General features: G+C 33.9%; 1 protein-coding gene across 1 annotated transcript in view; it reads right to left on the bottom strand.

The window, feature by feature from the left end:
• Grip163 (gamma-tubulin complex component 6) overlaps positions 1 to 24,687 on the bottom strand; it is a 62,863-nt gene that overhangs the window by 12,974 nt on the left and 25,202 nt on the right. Inside the window, exons 8-12 of the mRNA XM_075367517.1 lie at positions 21,367 to 21,656; positions 19,873 to 20,092; positions 12,701 to 12,938; positions 12,407 to 12,599; positions 518 to 2,564 (exon numbers count right to left, since the gene is read on the bottom strand). Coding sequence (XP_075223632.1) covers positions 518 to 2,564; positions 12,407 to 12,599; positions 12,701 to 12,938; positions 19,873 to 20,092; positions 21,367 to 21,656 — 2,988 coding nt within the window. The remainder of the gene's footprint in view (positions 1 to 517; positions 2,565 to 12,406; positions 12,600 to 12,700; positions 12,939 to 19,872; positions 20,093 to 21,366; positions 21,657 to 24,687) is intronic.

Raw genomic sequence — 24,687 nt, 5'->3', positions numbered from 1 at the left:
AACTGGATTTCTACCCTAGCAATAAATTTATGCCATCCAGAATTTCTTTTAACTCATTTTTGGTTCCTGCCAAAAGGACAATGTTACTAACATTCTAACAGTTTTATTTATTTTTTGTTAGTTATATATCACTCTGAAATTTTTTTTCAATTCTGGTACTGCTGCATCTACTTTCTATAAAAAAGGAATGATGACTTTTAAAGACAGATTGATGGCTAAATTCATTGGGTAAAAAATAGCAATAGCACATAATTATCAATTCAACTAAAACTAATACCGATTAACTAATAAAACAACAACTATTCAAACTTTGTTATTTGTATCCTTCTGTTTTTAATATGATTTCCCAGATTCATTCAACAATTTTACCAAGGATAGATAACCATAATACTTTATTTGTTTTTTTAAGACTTATAAATGATACCAAAAAAATCTTTAAACATCCTAAAAATTGTTCATAAACACACCTACAAATCTATTTCATAAAAATATAGTAATGTGCAATATAATAGATTACCTGTCTATAATGTACACTTCTCTTCATGTTTTTAATTTTTAATAACTGTATATCTTGATTAAGAACCCAAGCCGTACGCTGTAATTTCAACTGAAATGCAAATATTCTATCATAATTAAAGATGGATTCATTTGTAAGAATTATATTTAATGGCCAATGAGTACGATATCTCATTGACAAACAATTAAGTACTTCAGGGTCAGTAAGAAGGAAAGCTAAAGGTGTTTCTTTCACAAAAAATGATAATCTTTCCATGTATGGAGATTCATTAATTAAAGATCTACTAGCAGAACGTAAAATAGCATTCAAACGAAGATGTGTCAACAGTGCAGACGGATGTTCAGCATTTTCAAGATCAGTAAACAAGTGTCTTGTTAAAATATGACCATATTCACCATCTAATAAGAAAAAATGTTTACGAATACATTGTAAATGATCTATTAATTTTTCATTTATAATAAATAACCTTAATATAGCGTCATTTGTAAATGATTTTTGAATTTCAGTCGGTATCGCAACAGACCTGAATAAACAATAATGAATTGTTGTAATATCAGCAGACTCGATAGAAAATGATGAAAATGGTTTCGATTTAAAACATTTATCAGCAATATCAATAATTAATGGTTTTTTAACCGCAATAAATTTACTCATGGAATCAATAAATTCACTATTACTCATAAAAGAAGCCTTCTCATCACAATTATTGTTATCAATATCATCTTCTTCAAATCTAATCTGTAAATTATTATTTTCTGTAAGAACAGATGAACATGATGATTCATTATCAAATATTGATCTCTTTATAACCGACTTATCATTTTGATTAGTGGACTCATTTTCCATCGTCTTAATTTTTGGATATTCACTTACTAATTCGGTATTATCAATAAAATTACTGAGCCCTCTCATAGCTCTTGCTTTATTTCTAGCAGCTTCTTTTCTTGATTCAACTACATTAGAACAAGCCAATTGTAGCTGTTGAGTTCTTTCTCTAATAGCAGATTCATTCGATTTCATTTTCAATTCTAAAACTTTGTCTTTAGAGCTACTAACACCATCTCCATCTTTATTAGCTTTATTTTTACCGTACAAGCTAGTGGCATCATTAATACCATACTCATTCTCATATACTTTTTGCTTATTCAACAAGGCAGCATTTCTAGTATCAGAAAATAATTTATTTAATAAAATATTGCGTTCATCAATTATATTTATATTAGAATCTCTTTTTGTATTTTTCAGGTGATCCTTTTCTGTTATACTCATTTGACCTCCATTAAAATTCACATTTAAATTTTCAATTGTTACCTCACCTAATAATTTTTGTGAAGCAGGTTTTTTAATAATTATAGTGGGACCACTAGAATTACCGGCATTAAGTATCCTATCATCAATTATAAAATTATTATCGTTCACATTTCTATTAAAAACAGCCTTAACTGAAGGTGATTTACTATCTGCAATATTATGTGATTGAGAAATTGCAGTATCATCAAACAGATCATTAAAATTATTGATATTATTATTAACAAGATCATATCCTGTTTTTAAATTAGAAAGTTGATGTAAACAATTATAAATATCAGTATCAGAAGAACTTCTCTTAAGCTTCAATTCAATTTTTTCTTCAGTCTTTTTCACCGAACAATCGCTTAAACTACATCTCCTTAAAGAAAAACTACTACTATGAATTGTATCAAGAGATAAAATTACATTACAATTATTTTTGTTCTCAGTTTCAGTAGCACTATTACAACCAGAAACACTAGCGACACTAAAACTAGGGCAAGTCCTCCAACTACTAGAACTGGCTGTACTTAAAACAGATTGTACTGGTGAATTAAAATTATGATCCGGTTTTTCTTTTGTTCTATATTGTTTTTGTCTATTTTTTAACAATTCTTCTTTTAAATTCTGTTTATCTTCAGCAAAAAAATCTAGTCTAATATTATTTAATTTCAACCTTTTCATTTTCCATTCGGCTCTTAATCTACGCTGGTCAGCAGCATCTGAGAGCGACTTGTAATACTTCATTATTTTATGCCTGAAAAGAAAGTAAATAATTAACATTATAAACATAACTAAGAGGGCAAGAAGGCATCTTGAGGGCCCTTAGGGACAAAACCTCGATGTCAGTTACATCCCTCAGGCTGGCTTTTGGCAATACCCAAAAGGTGATTGTGGCACTGCCTGTGGATGCTGCTCATAAGCTCCATGCTTTGAGGAGGATCCAAATTGGGTGGATCTGCTGCCGTGTTCCCAAATGGGAGGAAGAATCCAAGCAGATGCTGGGACATCCAATTTAGATGCTGGGATACAGGCTATCTTGCCTGTAAGTGCAACGGGCCTGACCTCTTAGTGCTTTGTTTCGACTGTGGCAAAGCTGACCACAAAAGGTCTGACTGCAAAGAAACACAAAGAAGCACAGTCTGCTAAGCTACTGGCCACAGTACTGGTAGCAAAAATATAAAAATATCTAAATATTATAGATATTAAAATATATGGAATAATGTTATATAATATATGTATACATAATATTATAATATATAGATATATAAATATACGGTATGCCATAAAAATAGGAAATAAACGTCTATGAATTGGTCTCAGAGGTTGCAAGATGGGATAAAGCTGTGCAGCGAGCCAAATACAGTATTGGACATCCATCCTGATAGAGGAAGACACCCACCTTATGATGATCCCAGTCACACACCACCCCCTCCTCCATTCCTAGTCCTGATGAGCTTTACTGAAGGTCACCTTCTAGATCCTCAATACCCGATTACATAATTCAGCCAATATGTTAGTATATAATATTTCAGCCTCTATAAGGATGGCACTGATATAAATGCCTCGAAAGTCACTTTAATTAGTGCTGAACCTCATCAACTAACAAGAGATATTTTTCAAACTCATCTAAACTGAATCAAAAAACTGATAACCAATAAAAACTTACAAATTGAGCTATAACAAAATATTAATATCATACCCTCAAAAATTGTTTGCAACATCGCAATTTAGACCTACCATACCAAAGAATCAAAAATTACCTATAAATCAACCCATGAACATACAAAATAACAACCAAACACAATTGCCAAACATGCCAACTCTGACACAAAAGCAGTCAAATTGGGCCCTAGCCACCCATGCTGCTATTCTACACTTAACACCTTCTACAATACTTTTGAGCACCAAAAATCTTAAAAATCTTTCGACAATGTGCCACTCATCTCTAACTTTTCAGTTAGCCAACAGATCCAGACTTGAACCTTCAAGCTCCCTGACCAACTCTGTACACCTAAACTAATATTTTGAGCAGATGTACAGCACATGATATGCATCATTTGATACTAAGCACTGAAGATAATGACCGGAGTCAGTCAAACCAAATTGAGCCAGCCTGTCCTGAAATGCGCCATACCCTGAGTTCAAACCATGCCAATTACATGAGTCCAATGCTCCATGCCTGAGCCCCAAACCAGCATGTGAAGTGAGCCGCATGCCATTTCAGGGAGTTCCATGAGGTGACTCCCAACATCCTTATGTGTGGAAAGAGACCGTGCATATACCGCTCATCTGCCATCTTATCCCACCTGTCCTGTCCAGTACCAAAACCTTCCTCCTTTATTTCCCAAAACACTGCACAGTCAGTTCACCCTACTTCTTCACAGTATAACATAACTGATATAATGATGCAAGGACATTAATTGGTTTAATATCCATGATAACTACAACTGCCTCATGTGAAATAGTCCTGTAGCCACCCCATCCAGACATAGTAACAGAAGACACTGAACCCTCAACAGAATATCACAGTACCTCATTCTATTTGCCCAAAAAGGTGCTGCATAAAGCATAATCGCTTCACACACACATTAATACAAATTTTTCATTACTTTAAAATTTAGACCCCAATCGGGGTGGACCACCTTACAAACGCTGAAAAAGGCATCACGTGCCTTCTTAGCAACACTCTAAAGTGTTCCTTGAATCACATATACCATTGAAACAAGACATAATGAATTCGATGGTCGGTCATCAAAATTTGAGCTCACTGTGTAAAGGCCAAACAACCCTTCAGCAGCATCATGGTGGTCTTCTCAGGACTAAATATCATTTTGTGTTGATTGCTCCTACAATGCACCTTTAATACTTTACAAGCTAGAGTTGCACGGAATTCGACCTTGTTCTGCAAGTCTCCTTTGAACAACAGAAGCCCATCATCAGTATAAGTCATGACATAACATCCACTGGGCAACCTCAACTGCATGAGTGAGTCAACTCCACAACCCAAAGCAGAGAGCACAGCACACTGCTTTGGGGACACCCCTTGGACAGCATCTTATTCACCTCAGTGCCACCATCAGAAAGCATTACATATCAGTTACAAAAGTAACTTTGTAGCATCCCAATCTCATCATGTGTACACACCTGCCATTGTAATTGATACAAGGTATAAAGCCACCACAAGTTGTTAAATGCCCCGGATGTATACAAAAATACACCCAGGATATGCACACAGTCAGAGTTAGTAACAATGTCAATCACTTTTAAAATTGCATCCTTGTACCTCTTACCGGTTGTTAAAACAATAATGGTCCTCCAACAAGAGATTTCACGAGGCCAACCTTCCATTAATTTGCAAATACAGCACCTTCTCAACAACCTTACCAAGCACTGACAGAGTGGAACAAGGAGTTCCACAGTGATTCTGTCATATCCAGGAGCCTTATACCTTGCAAAACTGCCAACAATTTGCCATACATAAGCCTCAGTAATCTCCAAAGATGCTATATTTGAACGAAAAGAATCAACCTCATGCCTAAAATGCAGTGATACTGACACTCACTCTTCACATCATCATCTGGCAGTAAATCATTCAACAGAGTGCGCAATATTTCTGTCCTGTCAGTCAGTATACCTTGCCAGGTCGAGAGAACAGACAGAAGAGCGTTTTTCTTTCATTTATGTCCAAAAATTGTGTAAACAACGCTCCCAGGGATCCTTATTACCTTGATCATGCACAAAAGAACGCCAAGAATTCCTTTCTGCTGTTTGAATCATATGAAAATACTGGTTCCTCATATTCCTATGCTTGAAACTAAGTTCCACTTGTTGCTCAGGGTCACCCTCACATTGAGAAGCTTTAACAACTCACAGACTGCTTCAAACAAGAAAACTCTCTCATCTATCACAGAGCAATTTTCTCCTGACCAGAACTACATGGGATAGAATGTTCTGCATTATCCATACAAGCAAGAGAAAGCCTCTTTGCTAACTATGGACAGCTGGAGGCCTATAAATCCCTCTGTTACTCAGTACTTCATAGCCGCTACTGGATCAATCTTGTAAATACTTGTTGCAGCAAGTAGTCATGAAACATTGGATTACCGCCCACACCCTTCCCAGCAGGACCAAGGGTTTGAACTAGAGGTGTTAACTAGGCCAAATTCCAGCTAACAACCAGCAATCGTTGCCACTCCTTTGCCACACACCCTTCAGAACCACAACAATTAAGTTTTGAAGAGCCCTCAATGAGGTGGGTGCACATCAAATTTAACCCGAGTACCAAACTCAGTGAAGAAAAATGGTGGGTTTTGATGATTGTAGCAGTGCTACTATTATCGACGGCTCTGGTGCCTTGCCAATAATTTTCTCCAGCAACGGCCCAGATTATGCCTGGCTACAGACTTCAACGGCCATGTTGTTTAATTACTATATCTCAGCAAACTCTCATTTGATGCTTTTGAGTATTACTTGGACGGTTTAATGATAGAAGTAGACAGACAGTCGGCAAAAATCAACAGTTATCTTAGTAGAAGGAGATTTCAATGCTAAAAACTCACTGTGGGTTGGAATGGTGAGTGACTTCTACAGTCGCATTCTCTATGAGATGATGGCCGGGGCACAATTCATCTGCCTTAATCAAGGAGATGTCTCTACTTTCAACAGAAGTGAGTCTGCCTCCTACATGATGTAATATTCTTTAAACCCAGAGAACCAAGTTTCAACCAAGAGTGGGAACTGCTGGAGGATAACATGCTATCGAATCACAACGCATTTGTGTTATCAGTACTTTCAAGAGGGGACAGCAGAAGGCCCTTCAACCTGTAGTTAGTCAGGAGGTTTTGGCTTCCTCCCAGGCCCGTCTTGGCCATACCGACCTCATAGACCCTGAGAGTCACTCAGGCATCATAGCTGATACCTTCAAGGAGAATCAACCGAGCGGTCATGCAGGCCATCACAGAAAACGGTCCTGCTGGGTCTGCCGAGGTTGATAGGCTAAGGTGATCTTACATGAATGGCAAGCAAAGACTACAGAGGGTCAATAGTGGGGATAATATCGAACTTCACACCTGTTAGTGGGATGAGCTCAAAAGGACTGGACAGGATCTGAAGTACGAAATCTAGGACTACACAGGAGAAGTGGAGGAAACTCTGCAATGCTCTCAACAAGGATATCTAGGGAGACGGTTACAATATCATCACCAAAGAACTTGGTAGGCACTTTCTGTACTTGACATAGCTCTCTAATGAGTTGTGCAGAGGGTCTCTTTCCTAGATGCATTGAAATGAACCACGAGGAAACAGCTGCCATTTACATAACACTCATCACCACAGAGAGCTCATGGTGACCAGTTGTAATATCAAGCACGGCAGAAGCCCTGGCTTGGATGGTGTGCCCAGGGAGGTTGTAAAACTCTCTCTGTGGTATGTGGTTGATACATTCAACTATGCCATCACCTGGAAATGGTTCCCAGACTTCTGGACGTCTAACTGGCTTATACTCATCAGGAAGGAGGAGAGGCAAGGTAACAAACCAGCATTCTTTAGGCCGATCTGCTTTTTCAGTTACCTGAGTAAGCTTTTTGAAAAGGGTGCTGGTTAAAAGGCTCAAAAAAGAGCTGGAGGCAAATGGTGGTTTCAGTGACATCCAATTTGGTTTCCCTAAGGCCGATCAACTGTAGATGCTATATCTAGAGTTATGACCAATGTCCGAGAGGCCAGATCAGCCTCAAGGCATACATGTTTGATTACGTCAGAGATCCTCTCTGATGTAAGAAAAAAAAGTACGCACTTTTGCGTACAAAAGTGCAATGTGAAGCACAATATTCCAGGCACTGATGAGTTGTGGTGTCAGTCCATACATAAGATCCACCGTGCTGGTCTATTGGTTAACTCGTCATCGCAAATCAGCTGCTTTCAAAGTCAAGAGTACTAAGGTTGAAATCCTTGTAAAGGCAGTTACTTTTATATGGATTTGAATACTAGATCGTGGATACCAGTGTTCATTGGTGGTTGGGTTTCAATTAACCACACATCTCAGGAATGGTCGACCTGAGACTGTACAACACTACACTTCACTTATATTCATACACATCATCCTCTGAAGTAATACCTTACAATAGTTCCGAAGGCTAAACAGAAAAAGAGAGTCCATACCTAAGGAGGATAATCTAGTGTTTACCTCTCTGAAATATTGGTGACTGGTATTTCCACTGAGGAAGAAGAACAGATCTGGTTGAGTTGTGGTGTTCACAGGGTTCAGTATTGGGACCAACATTGTGGAATATCACATATGACGAAGTCTTGTCTGTCGCCCTTCCTGTTGGGGCAGTACTTACTGGGTTCACCAATGACTTGGCACTTGTCACGATAGCGAAGTCAGAACAGGCAGTGATGAGCACTGGGAACGAGGCAATAAAATATTATTGTTTCACGTCTGAAGGAGAACATGCTTCACCTTTCGCAGAAGACCAAAGTGGTAGTAGTCTAGGGCAGGCATAAGCTGACCCCAAATTCATTTAGGGTCAGTAACTGCAGTAGTCCACCCTATCCTTGCAGCCTGACCCCCGTAGGAGAAAACACTCTCCTTGTGACGATTCTGGTCACCTCACCAGCCCTCCGTTCATAGCTCTGATTGGCTTTACTGGAGGTCGTCTTTTAGACAATCTAAACTTGACAACATATCACAGTCATCACTTAGACTTTAGACTTGCGCCCCTCAATCTCGTCATTCAGAAGAGAGAGTTGATGTACAGGTGAGTGGGTAGGGTGGACGCAGAGGCATCACTTGTCCCCAGATGGCAGGAGATTGGATCAGTCGACGAAAGCCAGACAGACCTACAGATTGATCCTGGACCTCCAGAGATAGCTGTGCTGGAAACATGGGAACTAGGATATAAGTTGACCCAGTTCCTTGCAGATCACAGATGCTGAGACCCTTCGCGGATTGCGATTACTGTGGAAGAACACCACAAAACACATGCTGTTTGTAAAATAAACAGGATCCCAACTTCAAGGCTTGGAACCAGCAATGGAGGCACAGATGGAGACAAGACATATGGTGTGCTGTGAAAATACCGTAAGGTGGGCCTGGCATCCCATGTTGTAGAGGGGGAGAGATTTTAGTGGGTAAGCCTGCAAGGGAGTCCCACACTACTATCGGGTGTGAGACCACATGGAGCTTATAAAAGTTTTCCCCTCCTCCAACAAAAAAAAGAGGAAAACTGGTCTGGGCATATATTAGGCCTTTTAATAATAACATTTTATTTGTTTTATCATTAATACAAATATATTATTAAATAAACAACATTTTAAGAACATAGCCACACTAACAGTTGTCTGTTAGAGATGAAAAGAGTTCTTTTATTAATTACTAACAAGGAAATAAGATTCAATCCTATTTTTTTATGTACTCTGGTTCTTTTTGAATCGCTTCTAGTAACCTTTCTCATCCATTTTCTTAACATGTCCATAATATTGCAATATTATTCCTTCATGAGCCCTGAGAAATGCTGTACAGGTAGACTCAATCTGGCAAAGGTAGCATGATATATTGAAGAAAAACATAATCAGTAGGTTAAGAATTTGAAAAAAAAAATTATTTTCTTCATTTCAACTTTAACACTTAACCTATCTGTGGCAGCCCCTGCTCAGCTGAGCAATCACAGTGAAAAAATTTCATAAGGCAATAAGTAAGAAGGACTTTCAGTTTATCTCCGGCCTTTGCTCACGACATGAAAATCTTATTACAAAAAATGAAAATTCAACATAAATAAGTCGGGGAATAAACCTTATCAGACCTAGCCCAAGTGGAATAAAACCCTAAAAATGTTCTACTGCATTAGGCCTTACAAGTCGGCAGAAGAAGTACACTGCCACTGCTTACAAACTTGTGAAGTCTTAAAGTAGGACAGGTAAAAAGTTTTCCATGCAAGAGAATAAATAAGTTATCAATAATACTATGATTATTATACTATATATATGAAATTAAGGAATAGACTAGAATATATTAAACCTTATTTGTAAAAAAATCTAGCAATATGATTTTAATTTGTTTTACAACACAATATTTTTATTTTATTTTTAAACATACTATACAGTTTCTAAATTTCAAAAATTCTCTTCATAATAACTAATTCAAAAGTAACAAAACTTGCAGATCAACATGATCATGTATGATGGATATACAAACAATAATTTTATATTACAGAATAAAACAAAATCTACCTACAATGTAGTATAGAAAATTAAATATAATTTTCTTTAATCAAGCAAACAACCAGGAAGAATATGATTAAGCTTGAGTAAAAGGTTGAAAAGAAGAGGGTTATTGAAGAAGTTGCAAATGACTACACATGAATCAACAGTCATAAATTAAGGATATAAATTTGATTGAAATGATGATATCTATGAAAATGACATCATTCATATTCATACATAAGCATATAACTTCAAATAAAAAGAAACATATTACAACTAAACAGAAACACTATACAACTAAAGTATAATATTTAAGAACTTATAGTAGAATTTATAAGTTAAATCAAAAATTTTAAATCATTTTTCATTTTTCTTTACACAATCACCTTAAGATCTGTTAAATGACAGGTAGAAATTGAACATAATTAAGTACCATCAGGTAATATAAATACACAGGTATGACACAAACAGGCAGTAGAAAACCCTCAACCATCCTCCTTACAATCCAGATTTGTCCCCCTCTGACTAGTTTTTGTTTGCACTCTTGAATGAATCGCTTGGAGGGGAATAATTCTAAAACAATGAAGATGTCGAGGTCAATGTGCACAATTGGTTATGACTCATCCTCAAACTTTTTATGAACAAGGAATATTCAAGCTTCCAAATCGTTGGCAAAAAAGTGTAGATCATGCAGGAGACTGTGCAGAGAAATGATGAATTCTGTATGTTATTTATTAATCAATAAATTTATTAAAAAAAAAAAATTACCGTTTATATTTGATTCACCCTTGTAGTAAATTTAAAGTACACTTAACTGAATTAATGTAAAATATAATTACTTTATATTCAGGGCTACATGTATGAAAGCTATGTAAAAAAAAACCTTGTTTCATTGGCAAACAAAATGAATAAGTTTTGTAACCAATTAATTGTACGTGCCCAAATAACCCATCATCTAGGTTAATTTTGTAGTAGTCAGAAGGGAAACTGTTTCTTGACTGGGGATCATACATGGTAATTTTGCCTGTAGGCTGTCTGAAGATTCATTTTTTTATCTGGCTGTTATATAAAATTCAAACATACTGTGGTGGTATCAGGTAGTCAGGTCTTTCATGCCTTCTAAAATTTAGATTGCATTACATATAATCCAATTTTTTTGGTGTACTAAACCTCATACTTAGACTTCTTTCCATGAAAATATCAAACTAGTACTCATAAAGAATAATAGTAATAATAATAATTCAAATTACTGTTATACCAGGCGAGGAACTTAAAACTGAATCACTACAGACAAAACATAGTTAGCGACATGTAATATTTTATGAATGAAATAATGAGATTAAAATTTAAATTAAATTCTGTATTTACTTCAGTAAACATTTACATAAGCACTACATTTTTACAAAAAAAAATGTTCAAACTTCTCAAGAACATTGTTGACAATTTATTTGAGAATCCAGTTGCAATAATTATGACGTTTCAATTTGACTGTTCTCTTAAGCTGTTACCAGTCATTAGACAATATGGTTTCAAATTTAAATCACAAATGATATTACGGCAAGATGTATATTTTATATCGCTTTGTTGTGTAATAACGTACATAAAGATTTTTTTTTATTTTTAGAAATTCTTGAAATATCAGCTATGGCTTCTGGAGTGCTAACAGAAGTTTTCATTTTGCATTTCAAATTGACCCCATTGTATGCCATTTTTTAATTGAACTGTGTATGCTACTCTTTGCTGGATACTGATTTCAGAAATTTTCAAAAATATTTGATGCATTTCTTTGAATGATCCAGATTGCACTAATGCTTTCCCTATAGCAATGATTCCCAAACTGTGCACCGTGGTGCCCTACAGCCACAGCCTCTTCACAGGGGCACCACAAAATAATGTAAAAGGTTCATAATTAATTGAACCAAGACATTCATAATTATTAATTTAATATTAATAAAGTAAAAATAATGAAGATACAGAGTCTTATTTATTTGTATCTCTTACGAGTAGTCATACTTTTACTTAGGGTAGAGCACCATGGAACAATTTTAATTGAAAAAGGGCGCCGAAAATCAGAAAAGTTTGAGAACCACTGCCCTATAGCAATCCTTTTCTCTATTGAATAAGGCATTTTGGAAAAACACAATTCAAAGAACAAAACTAAATTTATTGAAGCATGAATAGTTTATAACAGACAACAATAGACAAGAGTAGTGACAAACATAATCACCAACAGTGGCGCTAGTAAAAGCAGCGTTAAAGGTGACCTCAGTTATTTGAGTGCAGTTTGAGTCACTCGGTTCAGTTTTAAGTTGATCACCCAGAAAATCACAGTACGCAAAATTACTCATTAAAATAAATATATCTAGAAAATTATAAAAGAAGTTAATATACACATACTTTTCCTCATTTTTTATAGATGCTTCATTAATGGCTGCTACAGCCATTTCACTTAATATCTTTTTTTCTTCTTCCAACTCTTTTTTCTTGTTTTCTTTTTTTCTATTTTCAGCTTCTAGCATTTGTTTTTTCATTGCTTCAAGCAGTTTCTTCTTCTTTTCTGATTTCAATTTTAGCTGCTCTTGTTGAGCTTCTAATTAAAAAAAAAATAATATAAGATTGACAAAACTATTTTAAATAAATAAAATTAATAATATGAATATACATATATAAATGAAAAAACACAACAAATACCTTTAATTTTAGCCATTGATTCAGCTCTTTGTTTGGCACAAGATTCATAATGTGCCTCTTTATCTTCTTCTGTTTCAAATCCAGGAGAAAACACTGAAGATAACAGAACTTCACTACATTCTTCTTCACATGAGAGAACAAAACCGTGATATTCAGCAGCAAGTTGATCTAGACTATCGACTTCTAGGCATGGCACTATTCTGGGATATGGATTTTCTAAACATTGACAGAGCGGATCCTAAAGAGAAACATTATTAATATCAGCTAATTAGACAATAAGGATTATCTATCATTTATTATATGTATAATATAAGACACAATATTAATTTTCTCCATGTATTTAACAATGTTTATAATTTTTTTTATTTGATATTTATCAAATGAACAATGTGAGGCATATTTATTGCGTCACATAACATGCAACTGTGATGATATGAAAAACCAAGTGGCAATAGTTGTGTTCTATATACTTTTTCCTTTTATAGCTATGTAGTGATTATTAATATAACAAGCAGGGCATTAATAGGTTGTATGAAAAATAGACTCATACATCTTCTGTGGTTAATTTTATTATTTTTTATTTATTAACTAGATTTCTAAACAAGTTATTAAGTTTTATAATAATTAATTTTGATTTCTGACAAAACAACTTAAAAAATAATAATTAAATATAAACATGTACTCGCATGTTTTTGTCCTTTGGTAGTAAAGTGAAAAAAGGGTCTAAAAGGGTTAATTTAACTCCACGTAAAACGTTCTGATGATCAGAAATCTCTGTGAAAGTATTAAACACAAAAAAAAAAACATTAGTGAAAAAAATAATCTGAGATCAAAGGCAAATGTATGGAATATCATTTAAGAACATATAACAGATTATTTGTTAACACAGCCAATAAAATGTAACATTAAATCTACATTCATTTCTACATGTGTACATATCTATGGCAGGTATCAAATTTTATTTGTAACCATAACTGGGCGCAGGTACGGAAAAAAGTTTTAAGGTGTGTTTTTAAAGTAAGGTCTATTTTGAAATTGCCACGTACATACACGATGAAAACAGGTGGCTCTTTCATAGATTAGTTATTTCAATCAATAGTAGGCTGTTAGTAATAATAGTTCAGTCATTTTGTTGTTAGTTGTTTATCCATTTATGAGTGCTACAATTCATGATCCCACTGTATCGTAACAAGCAGATGATGCAATTCTTAGGGTAATGGATCTGGCTTCATCCAGCGAATGCAAATATGTGGTTGGCGTCTTTTTGGACATATCTGGGGCCTTCAATAACTTGTGGTGGCGCTCTGCCATGTTTCAACTTCAGCAGTGTGGGTGCGCACTAAATGAGATTAGAACTCTCTCAAGCTACTTCAACAACAGAACCGTCATCCTTCGTGATGACAGCTAGAAAGTAGGAAAGACCCTGTCAAAAGGTTGTCCGCAGGTCAGTGTTTTAGGTCCACTCGTCTGGGTCATTAGGTTCAACACTCTCATGCAGTTTCAGATGCCTAGTGGCTGCTGAATCGTTGCTTAGTCCGATGATGGGTTGCTGCTGGTCGAGGGCAACTCATGTGTCGAGATAAGAGCTCAGAGCGATGCAGGCATGTAAGGTTCTCAGGTTGTGAAGTCTTCAGCATAAGATGGTTGTCAGTGCAGAGAAAATCACTATGATGCTTCTCAAAGGTTATCTAACCACAACCCGTCACCCGCGGGTTGTGATGGACGGCCTTCCGATTAGGTATGTTACTGGGACATACTGTTCAGAACTATCTGGGAGTTATCCTTGATGAGAGGCTTCAATTCAAGGAGCACCTCCAGTTTGTTGCAAAGAAGGCCATCGATGCCTTCTTTGGTGTCCGTAGAGTCATCCATCCCAATTGTGGGGTTGAATTATCGTATCACGTGTATTCTTTACAAAGGTGTCTGTGAGGCTATAATGTTGTACGCTGCGCCTGTCTGATCTCATCGTCTGCAATTCCAATGTTATAGGGACATTCTTTTGCAAGCCCAGTGTCTTCTATTGTTAGCTGTTGTCGGTGACTACAAAACTGTCTCAGGAGAGGCAGTCTCTGTGATTGCTGGCATTAAACCCATTGACATTCTAGCTACGGAATGTAGCAAGCGATACATTTCTAAGAATGAGGGCCTTCTTACTTCTGGGCACACGCAACAAATTGAAGACCAAGATTAGACTCTTGGCAAGCTACGTGGAACGATTCTTCTAGTCGATACATGCATGGTATCTTTCCAAATGTTAGAGAGCTGCGAGCAATTAGTTGGGTTTTCCGCAATCAGTAAACAACTCAATTCCTTTCGAGACATGGTGCCTTTAGGAATAGTTTGGTTTGGTTGACTCTGGCTTGTGTCTGGACTGTAGGGTCGATGACACTGTGGACCAAGTCCTTTTTTATGCTTGTCCCCAGTACAAGGCCAAACATACCAGAATTGTTAGGGAACGGAGAGAGAGAGAGAGAGAGCGGAGTCCTTCTTTGACCTGCGTGTCAACTGGAAGACTCGCAGAGAATGTACTATTGTGGCTGGCTTCCTTCGATTCCTTGCCCTAAGCAGGACAGCTGAAGGGGTATAGTAGAGTAGTACCTCAGGTAGCTACGGACTGCCTCACCAATTGACTGACCGGAGGCAGGCACATTGGCGTCGAGCCACAGTTAGATAAAATTGTGGTGATTATTTGAATGATAGCTATCGACAGAATGGTGACTGAACTGCTGAGGGCATGGGTTACCATTCTGCCATAATGTGTAGTGCCATTTTGACAAGGGCAGTTAGAACGAGCACACAACACTATAGGCGGGATGCCAAGGGCATGGATCCCATGGAACCATGGGAAGTGTAGCGGCATCTTGACGATGGTTGAAATAAAGAAAATGTCATGCGGAACACTGCAATGGAGCTGAGTGGGAGTAGGAAGTCTGCCCACCTCTTCCTTGTAGATCAGACCGGAGTCCGTAAATTAACCTAAGTAAGGGTATGAACTGAAGTTGAGTTCACTAGGGGAACTAGGACTAAATTTCATAATTGTGAACATTTTTGGTGGTATTTTATTGCCTCTAATATTATGAGCCATTTACTAGAAATTGGCTCAATAAAAATGGAACTAAGCATAGGGTTCATGCTTCCGCTAACTTGGTTAGCTAGTTCAGAGGGTAACGATGTAGGATATTCAAGATGTCCGGACGAGGCCTACAGCGAAGGCAAAAGCTGAGTTTAAAAATTACCGATGTAAATGTCTACCAAGGTATTTACATTGATTGCATCCCAACGAGTCCCGGTTTATTACTATGAGATGTAAAAAGTTAGAGGACGACATATGACTCCTGTAAAAAGCCCATTAGGGCTAGGAATGGGGGGGGGGGGTGACCAGAAGTGTCACAAGGCGGGTGTCTTCCCCTATGGGGTTGGATGTAGTGTGACAAGGTCCACTACAATCTTAATATTTTGGGTCATATTTTAAAATAATAATTGGGAAAAACCTTGTTTTCTTAATAAAAATTTTAATAGAAAAATTCTTGTTATATTATTTTATTAAAACCATAAATAATGTTAATAAGAGAGGAAGGTTTTTCTCATTTATTTAGTTTTTTAAAATTCATTTCCTGTTATTAATAATCTTCAATTATTAATAAACATTATTTTATTTAATTGTCATTTCTGCTTACTTTTCAGTTTTCATCCTTTTCTGGCTGAAGAAGTATTCCCTTACATTTTAACACTAACTTTTCAACAACCTTTTGACTAATATCATGTTTCATGTGAGAAATAAAAAATAATGGAAATGACTTGCTTCTTCAGCTAATTTCCCCGCCAGGTTGATCTAACTGATTTGACCAGTTAGAAGAATGTGTTACCACTATTCACTGGATAGGAGGTATCCAGTGAAAGCTTGCTTTCGTTGTAGTACTTGTACAAACTCATGGTTTCTTTGGTTTATAGTCTTTGTTTTGAACTTCTGACAAGGGTGGTCAACAGATGGACTGGAGTAACCCTAGTTACGGAGTCAAGATGCAAGTTATTAAAAATGTTATCTTTGTACATAATTAGAAAATAAGTGTAGAGCTAAGGTTATTTTTGCAATGTAATCAAAATATTGAGTTTTAAAATTGCATTTTTTCATTTTTTAACATTTTGTAGCATACCCTTGTAAAAAATGTTTCATTTATAATTTAATAATTTATTTTAACCATTTAATAATTTGATTCAGACCAACTGAAATGTAACTTTTTTTTTAAGTTTAAGAAAAATGAAATTATTCACTGTATAGTTAAAGGTTTATTTTTAATTCAGTATTTTTTTTTTAATTTTATTTGTTCAATTTGAGTTTGGAATAATAAATTCTAAAGAAAGAGTTAAATTCCATTTTATGTTGTTTTTTTTATTTATTTATTTAATGTCATATGAGAGTTTTAGTAAAGTGTAATTCATAATAAACCGCAAGAAATAGTGAAATTTGAGACTAATGAAATCACTAAAGAAAAAACAAGTTAGGATGCAGTAATCATAATTAAATTTTCAGAAAAATATTTCAATATGCTTAAGTTAATTTTTATTTGTTATCTATCTTTGTCTTGGAATATTTATTTTTATTACTTTATAATTGTTATTTTAGAGTATAAGTTTGACAATAAATGGGAATTGACGTTATTATTATTATTATTATTATCAGAGTTGTTTTCATTTAAATCATCCTCTTATGATTTTTGAGTTTACTGAATGATTATTTAATATACTAGGAATGAGTTGTATTTTTTTCACTTACAGGTACTGACTCCATAAGGACCAATCAGCGATGTTACAGTTATTTAAGATGGATATCAAAATTTCATTCCACAGGAGAATAGGTAGTTTTTCTTAATTTCATATAAATAATTCCCAGTTTCTTCTAATTTTCATATTTAAGGCACTTCACTAATATTTCTGGAAAGTTAATCGAACATTCAGTTAGGCCAATTTCAGTAACCCGAGTGTATAGAGAAGTTTGAACCATTTCATTATTTCACAACTGAATTAGGCTGCATTAATCTTTATTTAAAGCTGTTTGTTACGACAGTATTTTAAATAACATTTTAGTTATATCCGAGGATGGATCTCAGACTATGAGAAAAAGTTTTTTTTCTCTATATTACATATTTCATTGTGTTGTGTAGTTACAGACAGGTTCATTCACCCTCATATGAATACGAACTGTTTGATCTTGTTACTACTTCTTAGTTATAAAAAAAAGTATACAATCTCGCATTGCATTATGTCCTTGAATCGACTGCAACACACATACCATTTTTCTATATAATTCAACCTCTGTATTTAATATTTCATTTATTTCCTGACCCCGAGGAATAAAAATTTCTCAATTTGGTTTACTTAAGAAAACGATTTAACCCCACTGTCAATTTCAGATGGACCGATTTGAGCACGGGTTATAAACCCCTCTTAAAATTGACCCCCAAAACTACATTCCCATTTTCAGGTCCCCGAATATTAAGAAGCAGTAATAGGAGGAAAGGACCCGATTCCAGGAGAATGCACAGTTTGCGAAGAAAAAGTGAGCATTTACACCACCCACAGCCATTAGCAGAGAAAGAAGTCAAATTTTTGTATGTTGCTCTTGTAGCAAATTTATTTTCCAGTTGCACAGCAGAAACCCAACGGGTCTTCATAACAGAAGTTGGTGGAGGTGATTTTGATGACAGAATTTGGTGGAGATGCCAAGATTGTAGTCACATAAATTTGGTAAAGGCAATTGTCATCACATAAAGTTGGTGTCAGACACAGTCTTCATTTACCTTTTGGTATTTTGGAATTCTGGTCCAGCATTTTTGTACATTTAATTTCAGATACTGTTATGTGGTTCAGTGACTTTGTGACACCACCAAGTGTGAAGTACAAGCAGAAACTAATTTTTGATGGCAAAAAACGATTTTGTAGCTGAAATTCACAGACAAATTAGTGACATTTTCAGACCAAATATTATAAGTAATGCTAAAGTAAGACAGTGGTACTATTTATTTCAAGGATGAACTAGCATTTATGTTGAAAAACATAGCAGCCAGCTGTTTCTGATTATGGATAATTTGACTAAGGAAGTCAAAAAGATTTGAGAAAACCAGCACCTCACTATGTTAAATCATCTTTGATGATTCACAATCTTTGATTTAGAAGTTTTGACTAAAAAATTGGGCTATAAAAAATTATGTGCCAAAGATGTTAACTGATATACGCACAAGGAAAACATCTTACTGTAGCACTTGAATTTTTGTGGCAAAAATGAAGGTGATGGATTATTTGATCACACTGTTATTGGAGATGAAACTTGGACTTTTTATTTGAAAATTGAGACAAAGAAGTAATCAATGTGATAGCATTCATCATCTCGTACATTGAAGAAGTTCAAACAAGAACATTTGATAAACAAGTGTACGGATCCAGTTTTTTAGGATAAAAAGGGTCTTTTGCTTGTCAAATTTAGTAATTATAGAACTACAGTGAATGCTGATACTTATTGTAAATTTTAAAAAATTCTTAGAACAGCTATAAGAAACAACATGGATTTTATTTTTGTATGACAATGCCATACACAGCAATCAGATAAATTTAATTGGAAAATCTTCAATCGTCCACCCTACAGCGCTAACTTAGCACCTAGCGATTACTTTCTTTTTCTTCAGCTTAAGCAGTGGCTTGGATCACAAAGTTTTGACGATAAACAAATTGAAAAATGGCATTACTGCATGACTAAGTCACTGGCAGTATAATTTCTTAAAGAGCTAATGAAGAAGCTAGTGAACCACTTTGAAAAGTTGTTGAAGGTGAAGCTAACTGTGTAGAAAAGTAGTAAATAAATGTTATTTTTATGTGTAAATAACAGAGTTTGTACATATCTTTCAATTTTGTTTTTTATTTCAAAACGGATCTTTCTTTAAAAACACTCCTTACATAAGAGATATCCATATCACAATTAACTGGTTTTAAAAAATTATCTGCTAAACTGACTAGAAAAACAAACATTAACAAAAGCAAATTTAATCTTTCACAGGTATTCCCTAGGCAAAGGGCTGTCTTGATTCAAGAGTATGTGAATGTAGCTTGTGCAGCCAGCTGGCTAGAAGGTAGTATGTGAAAAGTAGCTAATTTAATTGACAATAAAATAATTTTCTTACACTAGGATTGCAGAGTTTTACAAGATTTAAAGACTTCCCACACACAAAAATATCATTAACAAGATTTTGTAAGAAAACAGGAACTCTTTCACGTCTTAGAACAAATGCTTTTCTCCAATAAGAGCGATCTAAAATAGTCTCATAATTACTCTTAGATTCAATAAAGAATTCTCCATATGGATCATCACAAATACCTTCAAACAACCATTTTTCCAAGAATCTATAAAAAGAAAGAAAAACCAATTATGCAACATTCATACTTTTTTTTTTATTAATCAGTAGAAACAATGAAACAGAATATTACTATAGAATTTGAAGATTACTAGATTATTAATATATTGGGTATTAAATTTAATTTTAGATTATTTTTATGAAAATTAACATTTATTTTAAAACAAAAAGATAAGATATATATAAATATATATATATATATATATAAAATTGTGTTTAGGTAAATTATCATCATTTTTATCACCAAAATCCAAATGATTTATAGGAAAATAAACAAAGAAGTTAATTTAATTTTACATTTAAGCAAAAAAGATAATACCTTTTAAGACATGGTTTTAGAATGACATTTTCAGATTAGATTATTTTTTTGAAGGCTCATCTACTGTTAAGTGTAAAACTAGCACTCATATTATATACATGGCACTATCCAGTTACATAAGGGCGCTTTTCAAAAATAAAATCTTAATGTAATAATAAAGATGTAACTTGCCCAATACATTTTCATAACCAAAATGTAAAAAGCCAGTGAGCAAAAATAAAACACACTGAGATCATAAACATATCTCACTGAATGTAAGATGTGTACTCTTCAAATAAATCAAATGAAAAAAATTTTATAAGCGATAAAATATTTTTATATTCGAACACAATAAATCAAACAATCGGCTAAAAAATAAAAATAATAAGCACTAATTTTAACTTCATTAAATTTTAATTTTATTTTTACAAAAATAAACTGAAATAAAAAATGCATATATAGTGTCATATATAATACTGAATTTCAATAAGATCAATGATTTTGTACACATTGTCTTACATGGATAAAGACTACAATGAAGACAACTATTAAAAATAATTATCAAAATTTCAATATTATTAACAAACTAATAATAATTTAAACATTGCTACTAATTTACTTCTAATACATTTTTACTCTTAATTTACATTTTACTGAAATAAGTTCTAATAAAATTGAAAATTATATTAGTAGGTTCAATGCACTACTACTTAATATTCAATAGATTAGCGTCTATTAAATGGAATATTACTCATACAGTATTAATTAAGAATATGTTGCTGAAAATTCCCTAGAGGCAAGTGAATGGTGCTAAATATAATGTTCAACATAATGACATGAGACAGGTAGTGGAGCGGATGACACCAATCCAGTACATAATGGACCATCTTAGTTTCTTATACCCTTTTCTAAATCAATATAAATAAAAATTTTTATAAAAGTAGATTTTTGAAAATAAAATTTACCGAAAATATACCCGTGAACATTTTTCCAAAATATGATATAAAATAAATGAAAATGGTGCTGACACGGTAACCTGTGCTACATTATAAATATGTGATAATAGTGCACCGCCAAGAGGTAAAGTACGGTTAGGAGAAGATGGACAACACAACCGCACTAAAAACTGTAACTGTAGTTGTAGTGGATGTAACCAGGATTTTAGTTCCAGTAAGCTGCACGATTCATTTTCTATCATTTTAATTACTGATCCTCTATAGATTTGTAACCAGTTGGAAATACTAGAACACATTGCCTATAAAAAACAAACAAAAATAAAAATATGAGTGTTATTTTAGGAAAAAAATTATGAAATACAAAAATTAAAAAAATTAAGTCTTTAATAAATAATTACATTACTAGTCATTTCGGCTATCTGGATTGCCTAGGGTTATTTACTTGTTCACTAATGTAATTTCAAGCTGGTGACCAATGAAAATATAATTTTTATGGAAATGAATTTTGCATCATTTGAATAACCCAAGCCTGAATGGGAATTAATTTCTAAACTTTTTTGATGAAAGGCAAAGAAGCTATTATTCAATGTATGTCAAAACCCACTGAAGGTCATCATAATCCTTCCTGTATTACATTTTTATTATTAGCAGACCTACTTTTACAATTCTTATCTGAGTATGACTTCGTACAGTCATTAAATGACTTTTTGATTAATTTCATAATACTATTTATAAGACTATTTACTGACTTATTTTAAAATTTGTTACAATTTTGTAAATGTGATCCCAAAAGATTTAAGAAATGAATTTTTAGTTAATATATTTTTTAAGTAGTTTGTTGTTTCCTTATTGGTCAACAATTTTTAAGCCAAGGCAAAAAAAAAAAAAAATTAAAAATCTGAGTGACAATCAAAGCCAGATCATGGATTCTTCATCTTATTAAAGCCAGATTTTGAATCAATCAATCTTGAAATAAGTATTTCTTTAAGACTCAAACGCTAAACTTATCCAATCAAATATTAATTAAAATCACAATGCAGGAAGACTTTCAGTGTTCAATTAAATAAAAGAAGTATGAAATGGTATATAGCTGGCTAATTTCAATACAATCTCTTTTAGGATTTTAAATAAATAAATTTTTATGGTACCAATCAGGCAAGGTGAATATTGACAAAATCTTTGTATAGCAAAATAGCTATTACATCTAAAAAAACAAAACTACAAAAAAATTTATCAAATATAATGGGAAATGTTTAAAAAGATATTTGGAGGAAAAAGTTAATTAGAATACAGAAACAACAACATGAAACTGTTTGTAATGAATAAATACAATATTTTTGTAGTAATTGTTTCATAGAAAATTTTAGAATGCAATGAAACTTTTTTTTTATACTTATTCTAAAATACGATTACAATGTACCATGTTAAGATATTGTCGCCTGTTAAGGCTCGTTTCGCCTATGCTATTCAACATTTTATATCACTCCTGCTTCATCCATCTTTAGTAATTCTACTTCCCAAATAAAAAAATTCTTCTTACCTCCATAATCTTTTCTCTTTCTATTTTTACATTCAGTGGTCCATCTTCGTTATTTCTACTACATTTCATTACTCTCATTTTGTTCTTGTTTATTTTCATGCAGTAGTTCTTGTGTAGGACTTCATCCATGCCGTTCATTGATCCTTCTAAATCCCTTTTACTCTCAACTAGAATTACGATATCATCAGCAAATCGTAGCATCTTTATCTTTTCACCTTGTACTGTTACTCCGGATCTAAATTGTTCTTTAACATCATTAACTGCTAGTTCTATGTAAAGATTAAAAAGTAATGGGAATAGGGAACATCCTTATTGGACTTCCTTTCTTAGACTTCTAACATTCCACGCTCTGACTCGTAGAATGTGATTTTTTAATTTTCTGGTGACCCCTTCCTTAGTAGTCTCCACCTGGAGATCCAAACGGGGGACTAGTTTACCTCCGGAATATTTTACCAATGAAGGCGCCTCCATCATTTTTATATGAAAAAGCAGAGAGCTACATTTTCTTGGAAAAAAAGCAGCTATAGTTTTCCATTGCTTTCAGCTGTGCACCACTAGTCTTAACACTTAACCACTACTCTTGTATTACCAACAGCAGTACAACAGATAACAAGTAATTTTGCACTCTTAACCATTAGTCTTGTATTATCAGCAATAGTACAATAGACAAGACAAGTAAGTTTGCTATACCCCTAGAACACAAACGCCAGGTCTGGTATAAAAAAGAATTTTGACACATACTAAACAAGTGCATATTCAATGCTCATGTTTTGAATAGGAAATGTGGAGGCAGATATACCTCTTTGTAATTTAGGGAGGCATTAGTTGAAGTAATTGTAGAAAATCATTCCTTAGAAAAAATGAAAAAAGGTAGGCCATCACATGATGGTGATCCTCTTGGAGTGAAAGAACGCCACTTTCCCAAATTCTCATAACTGGAAAAAAAGAATAATGTATCAAGATATTTTTCCCCCCCCCCCAAAAAAAAAAATACTCTGGGGTTCAAGATTTCAGTGAACAGAGTGTGATGAAGGGCTTTGTGCAGCACCTTTTTTAAAAAAAATTTCAATTTTGAGTAAATAAAAATAAATTACTGTAAATAAATGTAAGATTAAAATATTTATTACTTTAAATAACAACTGATCTAAAAGAGTGAAAAAGATTAATTTTATTTTAATATTGTGATAAAAAGTTAGGTTAGGTTTATTTTTTAAAAATAAGTACAATGTGTTTTTCATGCATTATATTTACATTCTTTCTAATTATTTTTCCATAATAATTCAAAATATTAATATTTAAGTTGAAAAAAAACATATCAAAATAATAACATCCAAACATATAAAAAAATAAAACCAGCAAGCAGTTAAAGAATTGTTACCTATTCTATAGTTTGTATAGGGGATTTATTTACAGAATGAAGCCTTTTTCATTATTTACAGTACGCTAACCGTTTATTTGAATCACTATTATGCCTAGGAAGATACTTTCAAAAATTACTGTCATCAAATGAGCAACTTATGTGATGTCTACTGCGATTAGAAAAACATTTGTTACATGTCACGCCCCATCAAATACTAACCACTGAAGAAGTACATGGTTAATATGATTCTTCGTCTACAAGGGTAAATGCTCATGAATTTCAATTCAGTTTCCTGTTTTAACAATTCTGGAAGGTTTTTGTAAAATGGATCACAACACTTCATGTGTACAGTTGCACCAATTTATAGCAGTACAATAGTAATCTTTCCAGTTCTTTTGCAAAATATTTCACACAAGTTAGTTGTTTATTT

This window comes from Lycorma delicatula, chromosome 5, assembly GCF_047948215.1.
Source record: "Lycorma delicatula isolate Av1 chromosome 5, ASM4794821v1, whole genome shotgun sequence".
Taxonomy (NCBI): domain Eukaryota; kingdom Metazoa; phylum Arthropoda; class Insecta; order Hemiptera; family Fulgoridae; genus Lycorma; species Lycorma delicatula.
The sequence above is the reverse complement of the archived record's forward strand: the minus strand, read 5'-3'. Positions and strand labels throughout refer to the sequence as shown.